Raw genomic sequence first — 22,854 nt, 5'->3', positions numbered from 1 at the left:
CAGCTAGATGGCCAGACACAACCCACAGCCCACAGGCAGGCAGGGCACGGACATGGCACGGTGTGATGTGTCATGTTTAAGATTCTGAAGGCGGCATTGGGCTTCTCTTATTAGTGAACTTAAAATCCATTTAATTTTAAGTTCCATGACAATCAACCATTCTGCATGTTTTGAAGAAAATCAAAACCACTGACTCTTTAGGAAGCATTTGCTAATCCCAGTAACTGTATATAATCACCACAGTTTCAGTCTCCGAAATAACCCTTACGTTTTCACGTTGATGGGGCAGGCTGTTGAACTTTTGCAAAGAACACTTAACCCTCTACAAAAACGGTATAAAATACAGGCTTGGAGAATGAGTGGGTCTGCTCCAGTGACGGGTCCTGACACGGACATCTGAGAGAGAGCTTAATCACTGCAATTGCGGACGTTATTAGCTTGCCAAGTGCTTTTCATCTTTTAAGGGCTGCCCAAGGACCAAGTGATAAACCAGGAATATTGCATCTTTTATTCCATTATTTCAAGAATAAATTATTCCTTAGTCAAATTTTCTACGTGCACTTGGGATATTCAGGAGTCCCAAAGTTTCAACTAGGATCAAGGTCGCGTCTTATTTTTGGCTTTCAGTCGGCTTTTCAAACTCTAGGGTTTGTCTTGAAATTGTCAGTATCGTTCTGATTTAAAACAAAAATTAATCTCGTTAAATTGCTAAAAAATAAGCCTGAGTGAGGTCAATTCCTGCAGCCCAGCGGGAGGATTCCAGCGTTGAAACTTATTTTCATGGAGTCCTGCAGGTGGCGCCATAAGCAAACGGTCTTAACCGGCCCACCAACCGGCTCTCCCCGGAATCAGAAGACAAGATTTTAGCTCACATGCTAAAGGGGCGGAGAGTATAGGAAAACTATAGAATCGTGACATATCATATAGAATTATGTTGCTATAATTTTAAAAATCCGTAATTAAAATATTGATTATGGGTTTGCCTACTTCCTTTGTATTAAGTATGCACGTTTTATAGGCAATGTGTTTATAAATGAATATAATTTTAAGTTGACTCTTTTACGATGCCATAATGACAGCCCAATCCTCATTTATGTGTTCAACGTGTTCTTTAACAAAATTATACATTCACCATTGCAATGTAACTAGCTGGGTTTTCAGCCTTCATCTAATCTTCCGGAATGGTATTTCTGCAGTCCTAACACTCTGCTTAATCACTCCAATAAAAAGAGTAGATTTCTTTGTAATGCAATTTGTAAGCAATAAACATGATTGAGAATGCAGTGTTTGCTGTCGACTATGTTTAACGCAGGGTTTTAATTCGGTGTGTAATTATTCATTTGGTAGGCACTTTTCCCATTCACGTATCTTTTCCCTGCTCTGAAAAAAGTTGGTAAGTTGGGAAAACATTGGGGAAACAGGATTTTCTAGTACTTTGTGCAAGCCGGAGTTTGATGCAGATGTTATGGAAAAAGAACCTTTTTTTATCTGCTAAAAACAGGAGGTCATATTAACTCCCAGTACAGACACATAAAAATGTGATTATGGGTTCTAAACACAACGCAGTGGGCTCCTAGCTAACAATGAGATTTCTAGGAAGTGATGCATAAATTCTTCAAAAATGACACATTTCTCACGTTTCATTCCAATTAAATTACTGAGGCAGCTAACAGCGAGGAGCACAAAGTACGGGGGTAAAATGAGGGTTTTCTTCTTGTAACTGTATCTCTGTGAAAGTATATTTTTATGAGAAGCAGTTAATATTACGCTATTATTTTTCAACTGCGCTGGGAGGGATATCTTGAGTCTTTCTTGTCGAGAGCTCTCCCCGGAAGAGTCTGCTCCTTTGTTTCCTGCGTTTACTAATAAGGGAGAATTGCTCCGCAGGCTACAGCCCCAACCCGGGTCTCTGGAGTGAAAGAGCCAGCCTGAAAGGGGTTCCGGGTGTCAGTCCTCAGGGTCCCAGGGTCGGGCCCAGTAGCTGCCCACAGGCCTACGGCCGCGTGACTCAAATACGCCCGGAGCTCCACTTACAAACTGCGGCGCGGGGCCGGGGGTAAGGGATTGGGGGTCCGCACCCACCCGCGATCCGCTAACACGCGGGGCGGGTCCTCCAGCGCCCGGCCCAGGTCTCCGGATCCTGAGTGCCGCGCGGCCGCGCGGGGGAGGTTCTTCGGGTGGGCCGGGAGGGGGATCTAATGGGGGGGAAGACCTGCTAGGCCAGCCCGCCGTGTCCCCCCTCCGGGCGAGCCTGGGGGCGTGAGGGTCCAGCCCCGCTGCTGCTCCCCCGCAAAGGAGGCCAGAGGAGCGCAAGACCGCCCGGGGGGAGGCGGGAGGGGGCGTCGGAAGACAAAAGGATGTGAAGCTTTAAATTCAAAAAGATGTTTCTGAAAGCCTCGTCCTGGGGTTTGAAAGGCGCACCGAGGACAGCGGCAGAGCGATCCCAATCAGAAATGCGATTTGAAGTCCTAATGAACTTGATTGCGTGAACATTTATAATCCCCCATGGCCCTAAATGAAATCAGATATAATCAGAAGATACCGGGAAGGGAGTGTTTACAGCCGACGCCGGGCGGCTGCGGGACGGGGTGATGCGGCCCCGGTATTGATGTCGAAAATGATGGATAACGCGGGAATGGCAAATATACTATTTGTCTAATGGCTCGGCAATTAAATTCCCCTGTAAATGACCCATGCCTCATTTCATCCTAATCTATGGAATTTTGATTGAATTCGTCAGCTCTAATTGAAAAATACTGCACTTTAATGTCTGCATTGCAGTTTCAGGACGACAGTGGTTTTAATGAGACAGTGCCCCCCTGACCCGGGAATATTTGAGACTTTCACTCGGAATTTAAAGCCAGAAGATTGCTCAACTGAGCGCTGCGATATCCGCCCCTGTATCCACGTTCATCTATCTCCAGACGCGATTTAATAAACGCACTTGGGGATAAATGCGCCCCCGACCCTCGCGCCCACGTGGCAACCAAGGGGCGCCCCCTCCCGGAGATAAGAGTGGAGGGGGCTCGGGGCAGTGCAGTGGCGATCCAGGGGAGGGGGCCTGTCCCCTTCCCCGCCCCGGTGCCCCGCCCCCGCCCCCGCCCCGCCGGCTCCAGGCCCTATCGCTGACCACTGCCTGCGACTTCCCGGGCCAAACTCAGGCATCCCCGCCCCCCAGGAGGCGGCCCAGCTGCCTGCGACCCGTGCACGGGAAGATGGGGCCGACTTCCGACGCGCTTTATACGCAAACGACGAGGCGAAGACATCCCTAAGAAATTAGCTACTTGCCGAAGCATATTTACTACACTGAAATGAATTAAAGAGAGACATTTTAAGTCGTGCCAACGAGATAATTGGGCCACCTTAAAACTGGAGATTTTGCCCCTTTCCATAAAAAAAGCAAGCCGGGGGTGCGGTAAAAATCGCCCCCCACACCCGAAACGAGATCAGGCCCGGCTGCTCAGAGAACGGAAGTCTGGGAGTGCGAGGGAATAGTCCTGGCGGGGACGTTGACGCGGCGACCCTCCAGCCCGGCTCCCCGGCTCCAAGGGGCCGATCCCGACAGAGGCCCGCAGGGGGCGCCGTCGAGCCAGGGTCCTGCAGCGAGAGCGGAGTGCTGCCGAGCGGAAAGGGCGGGTCAGCCCTTGGTCCCTGGCTGGCAGCTCGCGTCCCACCTCCCAGCTTCGTCCGCCCGCAGCGTCCCCACGGGGTTCGAAACTCCAGCGGTGGGATCGGGATGGGGGCCCTGGGGAGATGGAGTTTGGGGGGAAGCAAGACGCCAAAGTGTTCAGGTTGCCCACCCCTCCCCAAAGAGGAATGTATTTGAGCTTTGTTCGTTTAGCACATGAACACAGTTTACAGATATTTTATTTAAAGTAAAATAATCTGAAATGACAGAGAAGTCATCTCCCTGGGCAGGCAGTGCCTAGCGCCCTTCTAATGCTAAACTTAGTGATGAGGGCCGACTGCAGAGGGACGCTCCGGGGCCGGCGACTGTCGGCGCCTCGGCCTCCGTTTGTGCAAAGAGGATGAAGCTGTGCCGACGCAGGGGTGGCGCTTCGGGACCTCTCTCCTCCCGGGGAAGGCCTCGTGTGTCGTTAAATACTGTACCGCATCCTGATCCATTGGTGGCCTGTGCTTTGTTTTCAGTGCTAAAGAGTCTTGAGATCAGAGGCTGCCTCAAATTGATACTCTCGCTCTGAGCGCACAGGCTTGCCGCCCTGGCTGCCCCGCGTCCACCCAGCACCTGCAGCGCTCCAGGGCGGCGGGCTTGCTTGCAATTTAGAGACCCTCCCGAGCATTCGCTCCGGGCCAGGCGCCCTGCCACCTCGTGCTACGCGATCTAGTTCAGACCACCCATGACATAAGCAATCTGTTAATTATCTGCGTTTTAGGGATGCAGTCAGGCCGCCTGTGAGACAGAGCCGGCATTCCCGCCCACTACGCGGATGGAAAAACTGAGGCCGGGGTGAACTCAGCGGTGCACCCAGGCCCCTCAGGCCCAGGTGTCAGAGGGTTTCTTATCCTTTCCGATTCTAGGCCCTGCTCAGGAGGAATCAAAGAACTAGGAGAACTTTACATGGATTTTAAAGAGAGACAATGTGGTTTTTCTGTGATCACGTCCAAAATCTGATCATATATCTTAAGGCCTTGCGCAATCACGCAAGTCTGATTTTTACCCCCTCATTTGTGACAAAGCCTTCTCTTGTAGCCTAGACGTTCAAAATGAAAAGAAATTGGGACTTTTTCTGTGCAGTTGTAGACATGAAAAAGGTAGACTCCTCGGCCCTTCTAATTCCGCAGAAGGGGAGCCCGCTTCCGTCCCCTTGGAACCGCAGAGCCGAAAGAGGCCCTAAAGCCGATGCCATTATCCACATGACACATAGGCGGCACTCTAGATCGCCGCGCGCTCCGCACACCCACGGTGCTTTCCACACTAATATTTTTGAAATTTCAAAGTCTGAAATAAAACTGTTTCCTGCCATTCTCTCATTAATTTATTAATATATAACACTTTTTTTGACTTCTGTTTACAGATTTTAAATAACCTTGTTAGATGATTAAAATTAAAATGTCAATGTGACATTTGCTTCCACAATAAATGATCCATTTCTTTACATTTTAAAGTATAAGTTTCCGAATAACTTACAATATACTGAACGAACTGAATTTTAAGGGTTTTGGGGTAAGAATGAAGTTGAACTTTAAGAAGTCTCTCATCTCTTAAGTCTTCTGGGGTTTTCTTTGCAGTTTAAGTGGGTCTGAGAGAAACTTGAGGAAAGAGGGAAAATTATAACAACCAAGAGATGAAGTAGCCTCATATGCTCAGGGGGACAGCTGAGGGGCAGACGGCCTGAAGGAGCCCACTCACCGAGCCTTCGCCTCTGCCCTGCTATGGGGTCTGTGACTGTCCTCAAGGGCTGCTCTGCTGTGGCCTGGTCAGAGCAGGCAAGGGACACCCAAGGGAGCCCTCAGAAGCAGCCTCGGAGTCCCTCTGCTGGTGTCAGTGGCAATGTCCCCTGCAGGTGGAAGTCACCTCAGTAGGGCTCACCTCAGTACATGAGTGTGAAGGAGCTACGAGAATAACCTCCCCTCCCAGGGGTGTCATCATGCAGAATAAATACTACATAGCGAGATGTGAGCAGCCTTTCTTTAATGCTCTGCTCATCGTTCAGAAACAAAACAAAACACTCTTTCAACAAACCCACACACACAAGGGGCAACATGGCCCGTGCAAAATATTTTCATGTCCTACAAAACCCAGAAATGTCCCCTAGGGAGGTGTGGGGACAGCATTCTAAAGTTTTCTGGGTTTTTCCCACTGTGTCTCAGAGAACTGCACTCCTCATTCCCTCATTTTCCTGTCTGGGTGCGAATGCTCATGTAGGTTGTCCCCAAATTAAAACACATGCGGAGGGGCGGTATTAAGGTCTGCTCTCTATCCTGGTTCTTGGTTCCTTCTTTCTCTAAAGTTTGGGGACTTCAGGCTGCACCCACAAGGGAGATACAATTGTTGGTAGCAAACTTATGCAAATTGAGCCTTCTGTATATTTTCAGATGATAAATGGAGGAAATTCAAAGAAATTCTTTTGTTTCGGAGGCCTAGGAGATCAGCATTTCCAATTATTTCTGCAATCACCACCAAGGAGGGGTTGTATATTGGGGGACATGAGGCGGAAGGTTTTAGAGGTTTGTTTAGAGACCTGAAAACAAGGATTCCCTCCTCCTAGTAGATTCCAACCTTCTCAGGCAGTGACAAGGAGCAATGAGGACAGTGGGTGTGTACGATCGAAACTGGGAACAGTGTATATTGTCCCAGCTTGGCAAAAACAGATGCCCAGAAAGCTGGCTCACCCCCTTGAGCCATGACTTACACCCATGACTTACCCATGACTTACAGCCACCCTCAGGTCAGTGAGCAAAGGAGCCTGGGGAGGTGAGGGCTCAGAGTCTGAGTGTCGAGGAAGGGGGAGTTGAGTCCTGTGGCCAGCCTCTACTGACTGTCCTTTTCATGAGCTCTGGTTCTTGGTGGCTTTCAAGCCCCTCAAACAAGGGTCAAAGATCTACACTGGAATTTTCCTCCAATGTGGAATGGGTCCACCCCAGTGGTTTGGGGGTAAGCACTCTTCTCTTCCATGCTTCTGTAAGTTGGGGGCCCTATTATAAGTGAAGTGTTCCTGGTTACCTTTTCAAGTGGCTTCCACATCTACAGTTAGTTCCATTTAATGGTTGATTATAATAGAATGGCTCTCTCCCCACCTCCATCAGCCCACACCGGCTCCTGTCCTCCCATGGGAAACATCTGTCATTTAAGTCAATCCTCCCCCGAGAGTCAGATCTGTCCTCTGGGAAAACCTCGTGGAGCTGGGTTGGTCAGTTACAGACATACCTACCCTTGAGGTTCCCAGATGAGCTTATTGATAAGCGAACTTTTTACAATGACCTTTCCCCCAGAAATCCACGGGAGGGATTCGTTAGGACGAACAGAGGCCATCCCAATTCTCCCTCCACATTTAGCCAACATCTCTCCCCTCTGTTTACACCCAGTGCCATGCCCCGTCCGGTGACATCCTTTCTGGGTCACAGTTTCTTAATCAGAAGGGGCAGGAACCAGAGGACATCCAGGCTCTGCTTTGCAGGCATCTCTGGAGAAAGGAGAAACACAGTGCCGCCTGGGAGCATCTCTGCGTTTTATTCGGTCCCTGTAGAAGTTGAAGTCGGAGCAGCGCCCTTGATTGTGGTGGCAGTTGATCCAAACACCCTCTTGCTCCCTCCAGTGTGGTTTCCAAAGGGTTAAATGGATGAACTCTAGGTAAACCTCGTCCTCTTTAACAGACAACACCCCTGCAGGGGGTCGGGGCCATCGAGGGGTGGCTGCTCGGCCGTGGTTTGCGAGGGCCCAGGAGTCCCCAGAGGCTCCAGTCTGAGTCCCTTGGCGGGCTCTCCCGGGCCACGCGGTCTCCTCCCGAGAGCTGGAAGCTGGGAGGGCGCACTGCTGAGCCCCGGCCACCGGTCGCTTCCTACTTCCGCATCCCCTGGACGCCGGCTGTGTCCGGCCCAGGACCGTCACAGTGTGTCCGGCGCCTTCCGGATAAGGCGGGCGGGATGGGACGGGAGGGGGACAGTAGCTGACCCGGGCGTTCCAGGAGGGTTGCCAGTACGGCGGTTCCCAAGGCCCCCCGGCTCAGGCTGGCGCACCCCCTCACCCCTCGGTGCCCTCTGCCCGCCTCCCGGGCCGCCGTTTACGCGGCCCCGGGATTAGCATCTCTGTGAAGTCCCGCAAACAATGCCCGCTGTGCGGGGGAGATGAAAGTCGGGCGCCGGGTAGCAGGGCGCGTTTGAAGTCCCCGAAAGGTGGGGCCGCGGGAATCCGAGGGGGCAGATGCGTAGAGATAAAGGCAGGTGAGAAGTGCCGCGCGGCCTGCGCCTCCCTCCCCGGCGCTCCCGGGCCTGGGGTTAGTGAACTCGCGCGGCCTCCCAGACGCGCGGCCCGAGCCAGGCCCGCGGGAAAGATGCGGGCGCTACTCCCCCCCAGCCAGGCCCTCCCCCGAGGCCTCGGCCCCGCAACTACGGCCCTCGGGCCGGCTCCCGGCCTGGCCTCCGCCCGGTGCTTCTTCCTCCCAGCTTGGGAGCTCCGGGGTGGACGGGCTCAGTCTCCGCTGAGAATCCGCTTTGCCGGGGCTGGGTGCTCCCGGGGAGATGCGTGGTGAGCGCGGACGCGGGGCTTCCAGGACGAAGGTGTCAGGCGATCCAATACCCCCAGTGGTCACGAACTCCCCACTCCAAGCTCCGGGGCTATTCTGAAAAGGAACTAGGACCCCTGGCTGCGCCCTTGGACGCCTGGACCCCGGCTCTGGAGCCGAGGCCCGCGTGGGGTGTGGGGGAACCTCGAGCTCCACGCACTCGCAGCTGGCGTCTGGGTGCGCCGTCGGCGCGTCCGCGTCCGCAGTCTCGCGGCTCCCGGGAGGTGTAGGACCTCCCCGCCCTGGTCCCCAGATCCCACCAGGGCTCGGCTCGCGGGCCACGCGGCCGTGGCTCCGCCCGTTCCTCCGCGCTGGGGTGGGGAGGGCAGCGCAGGTGTGAGGGTCACGTTTCCCCGACTGCAGTCCTGCGGGGAACAATTTCCAACTCCTCCAAGGAAATGCAAAAAAAAAAAAAAAAAATCTCTTCACGTTTCTGGTTTGCGGTTTTGTTTCTGCTATTTTGAGGGTGGGGGACAAAAAGCAAAACTTCCTACAGAAGAATGTCGCAGCACACACGGTGCTGCAAAGTGTTTCTTCTTCAGGGCGCTTTAGAAAACCCCCCGGTCCTGCTTTCTGCACGGCCAAGGAGCAGAATAATGAAACCAAAGACTTTTATTTTATAAACCACTTGATCTTTGCTTGGGAAACTCTATTAATTGAATGGGTTTGCCTTTTTTGCCAGTCCCCTTTATCATTATTTATGGGCTTTAAATTGTTTAAAGTTCCCTTGACGTTCAATTTACAAGTTTGGGGACTTTTTTTGTTCTGCCTTTTGTCCTGGAGAAAGACATCGTGTTGGAAGTGCTTTGAAAAGCCAAACATGAGAGGTTGGCAATGAAAGGGAAGCGGGCGAGATCCCTTTTAATTCCGTTCTGTTGGTGAATGGCTCTTTTACATAATTGCAGGAGCTATTTCAAAGCCAGCCAAGGGCTGCCTTCACTTAGAACCACATGGAGTCTATTTTGGGCTTTCAGATTTAAAAAAAAAAAAAAAATGGCTGAATAAAATAGTTAAAAAAGATGAGGCTTCAATGCTTTCTACTACTTGCAAATTGGTGTGTCTGATGGGGAATTTTACACAAGCACCCCTTTGTAAGTGCATCTTGGGCTTGGGAGGGACTGTTCTGGGTTAGCTGGGTGTGAATCCCAATTGCCCTTCCATAAATAAAACCCATCCCAAGCTATTTCCCAACTATTGCCAGGAGCAAGAGCTGCGGCAATGACCTAATGATCAGGCCACTCAAAGTCCCTATAAATAAAAACAACATGGTTGCCCGAGAAACCGGCCTGTAGCCTGGGACTGGGCGGCGGGCCGGAACACCCGGCCCGCTAAGCCCGCGGGTTTCTCCGCACCCACGGAGACCTGGGGCTCCCACGCTGCCTTCTCTCCACGACCACCCGGGACCTCGACCCTGGCGGCATCGTGGAAGCGCGCGGTTCGCGGTGCTTCCTTCTCCGGGCTGGACGCCACAGGCCAACACAAGTTTGCTGCATGAATATTCATTTCCTTGTGCATTGAGCATTTTACACTCAGCCTCCACACACCTGCGTGCAAACGCTGACTGGGACAGCCCCGAAGCGCGGCGACAACTTAATTACCATCACATTTACTGACGTCTGATGTTTTAAGTGGCCTAATACTGTCTTGACACCAGCTTGGCACCGGCCGAGGAAAGTGTCCAGGGGCTGGGCCAACTTCATCCCGACTGGAGTTTCCCCGGGAAAAAAAAAGTTCGCAGAAGTTCACTGGAGTTGGAGGACGCAAGATCTCCCTTCGGGTGCATCCTTCGCTCTTCCTCCTCGGAGGGAGGGGACAGGGGACACCTAAGGCAAAGTTGCAAAGGTCTGTGCCGGCCGGTTTTCCCGCGCAGCCTGGGCCGAGCTGAATCACCGAGAGCTCTACAGTTGGAGGGAGTTCCGAGCTAGGCAGGTCGGAATCCGAAGGATGGATAAGCGGTGTACCTGTCTCTCGCTGCCCAGAAATCTCTCCGAGGAGCAGTGGAAAAACTCTAAAGGCTTTTATTATCCACTGTCCCCTCGCTCTGAACGCTTTGTAGGTAGCTCAGGTGCCCCGAATGAATCTCGTTAACCACGGCGAAACACAAGGATCCTTTTATGACGCGAACAGTCGTTTTCTAAGCAGTTAAGCATTAGATGAGAAAATATGACTGCACTGCATTCGAGAAAAAGCACACTGGTAAATAAAATTCATATTGAGGAGAATCCCCTTCACTCCTTAACTAATAAAGGACATTAGGACTATAACCCCTGTAGTCAATACTTTCCACGGCAGTTTACGGGTGCAAATAATACGCCATTAAATTATTTCAAGTGTACCTATAATTCAGTGGACCTCAATCTCCTTGCTGAACTTTAAATGTGGAATTATCACCGAAATAATCAAAGGAACCTCTGTCCCTTGGAGGGTAATCAGGGGATGGAAGTCCCTAGAACAACATTTTTACGCCAAAATAGCAAAGTGGATGGCAAATCTGCTTAGGTAAAATGAGTAACAGCTTACACAGACATGCCAGTGTCAAGCAGCGAAGGGACCCGGCTGTATCAACGTAAATCAAGCAGTCGAGCGTTTTTTTTTTTCTTTAGTATTCAAAAAACAAGGTAACCCTGCCCAAGACGGTGTGACTGTAACTATCTCATAATGAGAGGGAGTATTTATTATGCTCATAAAGAAACCAGACTTTTGCCCTGGGCTTCGATTTTTTTTTTTTTTTTCTTTTCCTTTTCTTCTTGTGCTTCCTTTGCAGGAGTGGAGAAAGGGATAGCGCTTACAGAGCCCACAGACGTCTCCTTCCCCATGGATCCCAACGGGAATTCATTTCCCCTCACGCCGCCTAAGCCACCTCGGGGTCTGGGCGTGAAGGGAGTGGAGGCAATACAGGCAGCGTCCTAATGAATTCCTTTCAAACCGCCTGCGGCCGGAGCCATCTATTACTGCGGCCTGGAGTGGGGAAAAACGCTGGAGACGCCTTTGTCCTGGTGGGGGGGCTGGGGGAGGAGGCGAGGAGAGGGAGGGCGGCTGGCGGCAGGGACAGCGAGTTTTCTCAGCCCTCCGGGGCGCCGAGGATGCACCCTCCCCTCGCTCCTCCAGGGCCCGTTGGGTGGGCAGTGGGTCCCCGGCCAGACTCCCGGCTGAGGAGGTGGTCCAGGATTAAGACGTCCCCCAGGGGGCCTTCGGGTTAAAGCCAGAGAAAGAAGAAGAGCGAGAAAGAAGAGCTTCAAAGAATCAGGTCGATAAATTCATAAAGATCGATTTATCTTTATCTCCCAATTAAATGTGCTTGTAAGTGATACACAGCACACGTCCAACACGGGCCAACTCCCCGACCACTAGCTCCTTGGCGTGAGCTGATTTTTAATGACCGGCGTAACAGTGCTCTTCTCTCCTCTCCTCCCGAGTCCAGTGCTTGTCGGCCGTTCCGGGCGAACGTCTAGACCCAGGAAGTTGGAGCCGAGGCCCTGGAGGCGCGTGGAAGCCCCGCGCGCGCTGGCGCGTTTTGCACGGTCTGCCCTTGCCACGAAAGGATTCCATTTTAAAAGGGAATACAAGAGCTGAAAGTTTTGTTTTTATCATGGTGAAGGGGATAAGAACATTCCTAACACTCACCCCATCCCCGCCAATTCCCTTACTCCCAAATTCTGGGTTTTTACCACTGTCGAGACGGGGGAAACATCTTGAGGGAATCGGCTCCATCCTGCAGTAGGCAAAGGGGAACCGCGCACCCTCGAGTCCTCGCGCTGGAAACCTGGCGGCGGCGCCGGGGTGAGCGCTCCCTCCGTTCTCAACGTGCTTAATTAGCGCCTATTTACAAAACGCAGCATTTATTTGCGCAAACATCATAAAGCTTTCATCAGGATAATCTCACGTTATACAAACTGGAGGCACAGCAACTCCCCCCTTCCTCCCCGAGGATGGAGCAGATAAAGGACTCGCTTTATTATCATAATTATCGTGGCTGTTATTTTGGTGCGCAGGCAAAGTGTGTAAATAGGTGCGATGATTAAGAATGTCATGAAAAATGAGGAGGGATCGCTCACTGGAGGGCCCAGCTCGGGATGGGGGCATCAGCAGCCTCCCCACGGCGCCGGGAACGCGGGGGCGCCTCGAGCAACCCGGCGGGTTCCCTGCGGCGGGCAGGGGCTGCTAGCTCCCGGCCGGCGCCCTAGAGGCGGACCTGGAGGGGCAGGACCTTGCCCCCAACTCCGGGAACCTCGCCCGGACCCCGGGAGCAGCAGCAGCAGCACGCCGCAGGTTTGCTCCAAAGCATGTACCAAAGAAATAAAATGCCCGCGGTTTAGACGCGGCCGTCGCTAGACCCGAGAGCCGCCCTTGGAGGCGGCCTCGTTGAGGCTGCCGAGCCCCGAGTTTCGAGCCTAGGAGGTGCCAATGGCCCCTTTCAAGTTTGCGCGGCGCGGGTCAGGCGCACAAGCTCCGGCTCTCTGGGCCGCGCGCTGCGCTCGCGGCGTCCACAGCCTGCTCTCGGCCAGCCCTGGTGGAAGGGGCGGAGCCCCACTTTAGCCCCGCCCACTCCTGGCGCAGCCAATAGGCGGCGGCTCCCGGCCCCACGTGAGGGGAGCCCGGCCGGGCAGCAGGCAAAATGTGAATGAGAAAGAGGAGCGCGATTTAAAGGTGCTGGCGGCGCCCGCCGAAGACAAGTGCGCCAGCTTCGCGCGCTCCCCTGCGGCCCGCAGGAGGCGACCGACAGCCAGACAGACAGACGGACGCGCAGACGGCTGCGAGCCCGGGCCGAGGGCCGCGGAAGCGACGCGCGCGGGCTCCGACGGGCAAACGGCGGGCGGCAGCTCCAGAGAGCCCGCGGGGCCCGGGCGCCCGCTCCACTCCGGGGCGCACGGCCTCACCCGCCCACCGCCCGCACCAGCTCCCGCCAGGCATGCAGCGGGCCCAGGACTGAGGGGTATCTGCTCTCCGGGTCCCGCTCGGCCCCTGCCCGGTGCACCAAGTTGTGCTCCCGGCGCCTGGCGGGCTTCCCGGTGGCGGCGCGGCGCGGGGACTTTTCGCCTCTCGCGGGCCTCTCCCGAGCGCGTCTATGAGCGCAGCGTTCCCGCCGTCGCTGATGATGATGCAGCGCCCGCTGGGGAGTAGTACCGCCTTCAGCATAGACTCGCTGATCGGCAGCCCGCCGCAGCCCAGCCCCGGCCATTTCGTCTACACTGGCTACCCTATGTTCATGCCCTACCGGCCGGTGGTGCTGCCGCCGCCGCCGCCGCCGCCGCCCGCGCTGCCCCAGGCCGCGCTGCAACCGGCGCTGCCGCCCGCGCACCCTCACCACCAGATCCCCAGCCTGCCCACCAGCTTCTGCTCCAGCTTGGCGCAGGGCATGGCGCTCACCTCCACGCTCATGGCCACGCTGCCCGGCGGCTTCTCCGCGTCTCCCCAGCACCAGGAGGCGGCGGCTGCCCGGAAGTTCGCGCCGCAGCCGCTGCCTGGCGGTGGCAACTTCGACAAGGCGGAGGCGCTGCAAGCCGACGCGGAGGATGGCAAAGGCTTCTTGGCCAAGGAGGGCTCGCTGCTTGCCTTCTCCGCGGCCGAGGCTGTGCAGGCGTCGCTCGGTGAGTCGGCGGCGCGCGCGACCCGGGCGGGAGGGCGCGGGGGCGCGCCAGCTCCGTGTTCCCGCGGGGACCGAGGGGATGAGGCCGAGCCCCCGCCCGCCCCTCGCCCCGGATCCACCGGCCCGAGGAGCCGGAGGATGCAGCGGAGCTGCGCGGCGGGGCCTCCGGAGGGCATTTAGAGCCACGCAACAAGCGCGGGGGCGGGGGGGCGGAGTGCGCATTCAGAGCCCCAGGCCAGCTGCTGCTCTGAGCGGCGAATTTATCTGCCGGCCAGTTTGGCCGAGTCTTGCACTCCCCCATCTCCAGCGCTGTGACCTGGGATCCCGGGTAGGTTTCGGCCTTTGGGGAGGGGGGTTGGGCTGCGCGACTTCGCAGGGAGGGTGCCGAAGGGCGTCCAGACCTATTAAACCCCTTTACCAGGCTTGCTGCTTGCCTGGGAGAATCGGATTCCTAGGAGGCTGTGCGTCCGCATGTGTGTGCTGGGGTGTCCGGTGGGAACTTCTTCTAAGGCTACAAAACTTCCCTTTGACCAACATCATCTGTCTCAAAACCCGACATGGTCTGGGATCTGCACCTCCCTGGGCACTCACTCTGGCTGTGATGAAATTGAAGTTCACAGAATTTTGGCGGCGGCGGCGGCGGCGGCGGCGGGGAGGGAGGTGGGCGGGCAGGATGAATCGTGAACTCCCCCTCAGTCCTCACCCAGCCCCCACCCCGGGGACAAAGAGGACGCTCTCTTGGGCCTCACGCCTCCTGTTACTTCTGCCTTAAGCTGCGGGAGGCTGGGAGGGTGCAGAGGAGGCCTGGTGGCCCCTTGAGTGATGGTTCTGGGCAAAGGGCCGTCGCCTGTACTGTCTCCTCCTCTCCCTTGAGCTTTCTCACGCCCCCCCCCCTTCTCTACCCCTCAAAGGCCAGGAAGTCACAATGTGTTAATGTCACAGAAAGACAATCCGCTAAGGGGGGAAAATGCCCGAGGGACGGTGGGAAAGGGAAAGGAAGGCCAGTGTGCGAAATGTAATAAAACGCCGTTTGGTTTTGCTTTCAGTCGGGGCTGTCAGAGGGCAAGGGAAAGACGAGTCAAAGGTGGAAGACGACCCGAAGGGCAAGGAGGAGAGTTTCTCGCTGGAGAGCGATCTGGACTACAGCTCGGATGACAATCTGACTGGCCAGGCGGCTCACAAGGAGGAAGACCCCGGCCACGCGCTGGAGGAGACCCCGCCGAGCGGCGGCGGCGCGGGCAGCACCACGTCCACGGGCAAGAACCGGCGGCGGCGGACTGCCTTCACCAGCGAGCAGCTCCTCGAGCTAGAGAAGGAGTTCCACTGCAAAAAGTACCTCTCGCTGACCGAGCGCTCACAGATCGCTCACGCCCTCAAACTCAGCGAGGTGCAGGTGAAAATCTGGTTCCAGAACCGCCGGGCCAAGTGGAAACGGGTGAAAGCTGGCAATGCCAATTCCAAGACAGGGGAGCCCTCCAGGAACCCCAAGATCGTTGTCCCCATCCCCGTCCACGTCAGCAGGTTCGCCATTAGAAGTCAGCATCAGCAGCTGGAGCAGGCCCGCCCCTGAGGGCCCAGGGAGGGCTAGGGCCTGGACCACCGTGGAGAAGCCACAGTGCCCGAGGGAACCCATGGTGGACTCCACCGTGTCTGAGGCAAAACTCAAAGTCACCCCCCAACTTTGGACATCCCCAGCAAATTGAGAGTATATTCATGAAACAGGCTTGAAAGACTGCTTTTGAAGGGGCCACAGCTACACCTGAAGACACACTAAATATTTATTATACTAACCTACTTTGTACATTAGATGTCTATATAGACTGGATCTCAGCTGCTGTATTTTGAAAGTTATAGGACCCAACTACCCAGTAATGTCCTCCAGCCACATTCCAGAAGAGAACAAAACCTCTGCTGTAACCTGCCACGCACAGCAGCCGCTTTTCCATACTTTTCCAAAGGTAAACATCACATGCAGGAACGAACACTGGGGTCTCCATTTCTTTTTGTTTCTATTCTGGCGTTTTTAGTTGACTGAAAAGCAGACGTTTTGGGGCAGCCTGGAAATTCGCTTTGCTTTGGTTTTGCCTGGCTTTCTTTCCTGGGGTTGCATATCCTATGAGCCATGTCTGAAGCACGTCTCCGTTGTGTTTAATTTATTTCAATGTAGCTTATTTTCGTATAAGTTATGACATTAAAACAATCTCAGTCTTGTGAATAATAAAAAGGAGAGAGAGAGGGAAAGACCAATTCTTGGGTCTCATAAGTTTGTCCAGATTTGACTGCTTAGAGGGAACCGCCTGCCGGCGTGTGGCCAGGCAGCTGGTCTGAGACCAGTACTGGATGAATACCCTGTGTGCAGGGCCTCCTCAAGCCGGCCGGACGTGAGCCGCACAGCACCTCACCAGGTTTGAAATAGGCCAGCAAGAGCTCCAACTGGGTTATCAATTTGAGCAAAGCTAATTTTCACCTTAGAAATCTAACATCTTCCCCTCTGCTCAGCCTAACCAGTACCTAGGAGGCTGGCAAACTTTGGCCGGAGGAGGTGGGCGCCGGAGGAGGGAAAGTGAATGCGGGTATGGGTGGCTTTGCACAAACTCCTGATTCTCTAAATCGACGACAGCCGGGGAGGGAATGCGTTTCCTTACAAACATCCCGGACCCGAAAAGAAGCGGTGCTCGCTCGCGGGGCAGGGCCGAGCGCTCATAAATCAGCCTCCGGGCGTGATCTTCCGACGGGAGCAGAAACCCGACTAGCCGAGCTGGGCTTTCCGGCAGTGCTCAGCTCGGAGGCGGAGGCGGGCTGTGAACGCCCGCGGGCCGGGCACCTCCCTCTCCGGGCGGGGTCGGAGCGGGGCGGGACCCGACCACCGCCCCACCCCGAGGAACGCCGGCCAGCTGGGGGGGCAGGTCCGCGGGGCTGGGGGTGGGAGCTGGGCATCTCCTCCTCCTCGGGGTGGGGGGCGCGGCCAGTAGGGCGCGGGAGGGGCGTGTCAGGATTCCCAATCCCGCTCCCCGACCACAGCAGACCGCGCCCCCCGAGCCCGGCCAGTTCCGCGCGCTGCTCCTTTCCCGACCCGAAGCGCCCAGCCGGACGCGAGCGGCCAGGCCTTCCGGAGATTGCCGCGGACAGGCCGCGGGTGACCCAGGGGCGCGGTGCCAGAGCCCTCGCGGCCACCAAACCAGCAGCCCGAAGAGCGAAGAGAAGCCGGCGGCTTCGCCAGCCTCAGCCTTCAGAATGGAGGCCGGGGAACGGACTGCGAAGCAGCCGCGCGCCTCACTCACCGCGGTTCTCGGTCCAAGAAGGCGAGATCTGTCGCCGTGGGTCAATACTAATATTGACTTAATTTATACGGCTTACAACCCGTCACCTCTGCGCGGAGGAGGGGCATTGGGGACCGAGGTTTCAGCCCGAACTTCAGGCGCAAAGTGAGGGCCGGGCGCGACCGAGACACCGATTTCCGCCGCGTTCCCAAGATTTCCAGGGACAGGAGATGGCCCGGGCTTGGTTTTTGAGCACAGTGATACCGAGTGGCCGTTCCTCCGAGGGCCTCAGTCCGCTCTGCGGGGAGCGGAGAGCTGGGGAGGCTCCTTGCTGCCCCCCACCCAGCGCCCTGGGGCCTGAGGTGGGAGGTGCGCCCGGGCCGCTCCCTGCCCGGCGCACGGTCCCCAAGGCCCAGCCGCTCCCGCCGATGCCGCCGGTAGCCCGCCAGTGATCGCGCCCGGGTCGCCAGTTGGCGTCATCTGCTCGCGGCAGGTCCGCACTGGCCACTGGCCGCCGCAGCCGCAGCAGCAGCAATGGAGGCCCGTGGAGCCGCCGTCCCCGCCCCCCATACCCGGGCCTCTCCATCCCCAGGCCGGATATGTGCCCCTGGCAGAACCGCGGCCGGTGGCGCAGAGTCCGGGCCTGAGGATCTGGGGGGGCTGCGGCCTCCGCTGCGGGGACGCCCCCACCTGGCGCTCCGGGTCTGGGGAAGGAACCCCGGGTGTTGAGAGCAGGGCACTCCCCGCAGATCCTGGCGTGCCCCCCCATCCCATGTACCCTTGCACCATAACAGGTGTAACCCCTACCCACATTCTCCAAAAGCCCATGGTAGGGATGGAAGGCACAGAGTGGAGGGGCCCAAAGCCTTGGCTTCAGAAACCTTGGGGGGAAAGTGAAGCTCCCTAGCAGGGAGGGGGGTGCCTTCAGGGAACCTCATGGTGGGGCTCGAGCTCCCAGGCCCACACCAGCTGCGCTGGTCCTTGGCCTTTGGAAGCAGGAGGAGTAGAGGGCCTGGGGCTACCCTAGCCTGGTGGACAGCGCGGCACCGGCCACCACTGGGCCCCCCTGCCCTCTCTGGGCTCTGTCTCCCTCCTCCCCAACCTCCGAACACCGGGCGGCCCTGAGAGCCCAGCGCGGAGGCCCAGGCCCGAGAGACAGGCCGAGGGGAGGAAGATAAACAAGCGGCGCTTGATGGCCGCTGTCATCATGGCCGTCATCATGGCTTTCATTTGGCTGCCTAATGAGTCACATCACAGGCAGAGAGAAAAATTGTCAATCGCCCGGGCCCTAATGAATTTTTTTGCAAATTGTAATCAAGCCAGGCCGTCTCAGCTGGCTGATTAATGAGACCCACGAGGCTCGGCCAGCACCTCAGCTTTTTATTCCATCCCGTCCTCTCTGCACTAAATTAACAGCAACTTGTCTGCGCTTCAAATTAACTCCCGATGATTAATTCTGATGGGGGGGCCTGAAGAATAGCTTGTTCTAATAGGCTCTGGCCTGAGATGCTGTTAGAAATTAATACACTTCCCCTTTGGCTGCCGGCTTTAATCCAAGGTTGGGTTTTGACATCACTATATTTGTTGTTACAATAAATCCCACTTACATCTGCAGATCAAATAATTACGCTTGGGAGCGCTGCGGACCTGCACCCACCCCCTCCCTGCGCTAGGGCTCTTGGAGCCCGTCTGCACCCTGCATCCACCAACCAGGGTAGGGATCCTGGGGGCCGGGGGTGGGGGGCGCGGAGTAGTCACCCAGCCCCAGCCCTAGCCCCTAGCCTCGGGGAGCTGGGTGCCCCTGGCCTTTGCAGAACTGAGGGTACTTTGAAAACCTGCAGCCCCGTCTCCACGTTCTGGGGGCAGGGCCCTCTTAGATGGGTCTTGGGCCTTAAACAGCATCCTGCCCCTGCTCCCCGCTGGGGCTGGGAGAACCCCTCGGAGCACCAGGGCTTGGACTTTCCCCTCCCAGCCCTGTGCTGGGATTGTGGAGACTTCAGCACATGCTTCTGAGCCAGTTTTTGCCACCCAGTCCTCAGCCCCAGGGTGGTATTTCGCAGGGACTGTCCAGCTAAAGGGGGTGGCCTGAGGGGGAGGGGGGAGGGGGTGGCCTTCTAGGCCTCTCAAGACCAGGTTTCCCTGGCGGAACCATCCCGATTCTACGGCTGTCTGCGCGCCGGCCAGTCCGCACGAGGCGTGTAGCTGGCCGGAGCACCTGCATTCCACCCTTTCTCTCAGGGTCAGTGCCCGCTCGGTCTCGCGTCTGTTTGTTCGAGCTTAATTGGCTTAATCATTTCAGCTGTGTCTGGCAAGCCTCGAACAGGGCCTCCGGGCCGCTCCCTCCGGCCCCAGGCCTGTCCCAAGCAGCGCGGCGCTCTGTCCTCCCTGGCAGAGGGCTCTGCTGGGTGCTGGAAGCTGGGAGGGACACTCTGGCGGCCTCAGGATCTGACCACCGCCTGATTCTCGCCTCGGGGCCTTCTCAGCTCCCTGTGGCGGTCCCGAGTAGGGGTCTCTCGTGGTTGGAGCGCCGCGCATTCCGCGGCCTTGGCCACAGAGTCGGTTGCCTTCTCTTGTCACCTGCAGGAGGCTTGGGTGACCACACGGCCTAGTGGCGTGTCCGCGCTCAGCCTCCCTGGCGAGGACACTTTTGTGTATGTGCCCCTATTTCTGTTCCGGGAGACCCCAGGCCTCTGCCCAGGCACGCACAGCAGGAACAGGTGGTCCGCTTGCACCCTCTGATGTGCCAGGGCTTCCCACACAGCCAGGGCACAGCGGGGCCTCTTTCTGCCAAAGCTGGATGCCAGGCTCTGAGGTCTAGAGGGGAGCCGAGGTCTGGGGTCTGCCGGGAAGGGGTTGCCGGGCAAAGGGAGGTGGCATTAATCTTCATTTCGGCCCCTTATGGTGTAAACAGGAGAAATACGATCTTGGTAACCGAACATGAATGCAAATCACACCGTCAGAGTAATAAAGCACCTGAAACCCCGACACACAAAAGCAACACCATATGTATGAAGACAACCTGCATAAATTATAAATTACATCATAAAAATTGATTGCCGACTTGAACAGTTCAGAAGTGAGGGACCTAAGCTGACGTCCACACTCCCTGGCTTTGGGGAAAGGTCTGGGAGCACATTCCCTTCGAGGGGCATCGGACCAGGGTAACTGGGCCCAGGGTCTCCTGCCAGCACTCTGGACCGATCCGCTTGCATCGGAGGTGGGGCGCGCACCGCCGGCTCTGCCCGGAGAGGAGAGGAGAGGCCCGAAACTCTGGAAGCCCTACGAAGTTCCGTGCAGGTGGGGCGAGAGGCGCCACAGGCACCGGGGCTGCTGCGCATCAAGGCCGGGTCTGGATTCCAAAAACCGCCCCACCAGACCAAGGAATGCCGCCCCTCGACCCCAACCCTTCCAGCCGGCGCTCAGATGTCTAGCTCTGAGCCAAAGTTCCCTGCGAGGGTGTCCCTCCGCGCGGAGTCGGCTGTGTGATGAGCAAGGGTGTGAGTGTGGGCGGGTGTGTGAGCGCGCGGAGAGTGCTAGCATGTGTGTAGTTGTGCGATTCCCCTCTCAACGTCTAAGCCCGCTTTGCCGAGTTTTTCGGAATTCCTGGATCGCGGAGAGCCAAGAGTCCGACCCCGCTGGAGAAGCCGAGACCCCGCTGGAGGAGCCGTTCGGGGGCGCGCACTGCACCTTCCCCCGCGGGAAGCCGGGCTTGCGCCTCGGAGCTCTACCTCCACTCCTGTCCCACCGCGTGGAGGCCCCCGGGTCTGGTCTCTGGCCTCCACCTCCCAACCTCTAGCGCACTCCGTCCCCTTTGACCTCTCCGCACACACCCCTAACCTTTCTGATCTCTGGGATGACGTCCTCCCCCCACCCCACCCCGGCCTTGGAGCTCTCCCGGGTCTGGACTCTGGGCTGCGCCCCTACCCGCCCCCGAAGTCCACCCCGCCTCCTCCTCTAGGAGCTCCCCCAACACACACAGCTGGGGGGGCCGGATCTACCGCCTCCCGGCGAGCAGACCCGGCCCGGAGCCGGGCCACACACCGGACCAGGGAGAGGAAAATGAGGCCCGCGCAGCCCCGGCCAAAGCGCGGGGAGACCCTAGTTCTGCCCGAACCGTCAGCGTCCCCTAGGCCTCGAGGGAGAGAGGAAGGAGGTCGCGATCGGACCCCGCGGTTCCGAGGAGGCAGGGAGGCCGTCGGCCCGCGTGCGGTTCCCGGCCCCGCGCGACCTTGCCGGGGACAGGCTCCCGGGCCCGGAGTCCCAAGCTGGGGGCCCATTCAAAGGCGCGCCCGCAGCCGGAGAGCTGCCTAGGGCCCGGGAAGAAGCCGGGGGCAGAGCCCGGCCTGGGGGGCAGACGTCACGCTGGGCGCTCCACCCCCAGCCTCATCTCTTTATTTCCCGCCACTGCATCCCGCGCCTTTGTCATGCCTGTCCCGCTCTGGTGTGGCCGCGCGTCCTCTTAAAGGGCTCGGCCCCCCAGCTCGGGCTCCTCGGCCGCCCGAATGACAAAAGCTGAAATGAGATTACACCGACCAGATCCCATTAAGTCGGCCCCCCGGCCCGCGCTCGGGCCGACTCAGATCCCTCAGCCCACCCGTCCCCCCTCTCCGCGCCCCCAGCCCGACTTCCGCAGACGCACCTGGCTCGGCGGCGGGGACCCTGCAGCAAGCTGAGCGCCTTGGGGGTTTGCAAGTGGCCGCCTGACCCCAGGGAGGGAGCGCGGCCCGGGCTCTGAATGACAAAAGCCCAGCCCGGCCACAGCGCAGAAGGAAACCGAGAGGGGCTGCCCCCCGCCCAGCTTGGACTGGGCCTCCCTGCAGGCAGAGGCGGGGTGCAGCCCAGGCTGTCAGAACCCAGGCCAGCTGGTTCTGTATGGAAGTTTCTGGGGCGCCTCGCCCATAGGGCCGGACAGGTAGCTGGAGCCTAAGGTGCACGTAGGAACAGGAAAGACACCACCACCCCGTACCCAGTGCTTTACCTGCCCACTCATCTCACAGTTACTGGGAACACAGCGGGAGGCTCCCTATCTGCAGATGTAGCAGCCAGACTGAGGGAAGAGGCTCCAGTCAGGGTGTCGCTTGCAGTGGGTCCCGGGTCACCCCAAAATCCGATCGCTCCATCCGAAAGCTTTGGGTGCTGAGGCCAAGGCCATTGGCACACACAGCAGCCCCCAGTGTTGGGAGCCAGGGCTCAGGTATTGGCCTTTTGGGGCAAGGCTGGTGGTGGGGAAGGGCTGGTGAGTCAGAGCTTGGAGCACCCTTGTTGCTGCATATGGGATGGTAGGATGGGGCTGGAGATGCCTGGCCCTGTTTCAAGTTTCCCTTTTGCTTCAGATAAAGAGTCCGTCATCTTTAGATGAAATTGGGTAGATCTTCCAGAGACGGGGCGCAGAGCAGTGCAGAGAACACTGGAGGGAAGTCACACCCTAATAGGAGCTCCCCTTCGCTAACCTTGACCAAACCACTTCCCCCATCTGAACCGTTGCTCCTTCACGTGATGACCTGGGACAAGGTTCCAAACTCCAGGTTGTCTTGGTTTCTGGGGGGGTTTATGATGAAACACAGATGAAGCGCACGGTAACATCAGGGCCTCGGCACCAGCCCATTTAGGACCTCGGTGCACAGCTTTGAATGCAGACCACCTGGGTTCCCACGCTGGGGGGTTTAACTCTCCAACCAAAGGTGATGTGGGCAAAGGGCACTGCGCAGAGCTGGGGCACGCAGGGAGCCAGTATTAGCCACTGTTTCCGTTTGTATCTGAACAG

The 22,854-nt window shown here is 57.2% G+C and overlaps 1 protein-coding gene across 2 annotated transcripts; it reads left to right on the top strand.

Annotated features, from left to right (window-relative positions):
* Positions 1-12,674: 12,674 nt before the first annotated feature.
* On the top strand, positions 12,675-15,547 carry GBX2 (gastrulation brain homeobox 2). Of its 2 annotated transcripts, none has more exons than XM_079924836.1 (2): positions 12,675-13,831; positions 14,877-15,547. In XM_079924836.1, exons 1-2 carry the CDS (start codon positions 13,309-13,311, stop codon positions 15,398-15,400), a joined length of 1,047 nt encoding a protein of 348 aa, XP_079780962.1. In that variant the 5' UTR covers positions 12,675-13,308; the 3' UTR covers positions 15,401-15,547. The 2 variants fall into 2 exon arrangements, with proteins under 2 accessions (XP_079780962.1, XP_079780963.1); XM_079924837.1 differs by having other exon boundaries at positions 12,675-13,886; positions 14,877-15,108.
* The last annotated feature ends 7,307 nt before the right edge of the window (positions 15,548-22,854 follow it).

This window comes from Stenella coeruleoalba, assembly GCF_951394435.1.
Source record: "Stenella coeruleoalba genome assembly, chromosome: 6".
Taxonomy (NCBI): Eukaryota; Metazoa; Chordata; class Mammalia; order Artiodactyla; family Delphinidae; genus Stenella; species Stenella coeruleoalba.
The sequence above is the reverse complement of the archived record's forward strand: the minus strand, read 5'-3'. Positions and strand labels throughout refer to the sequence as shown.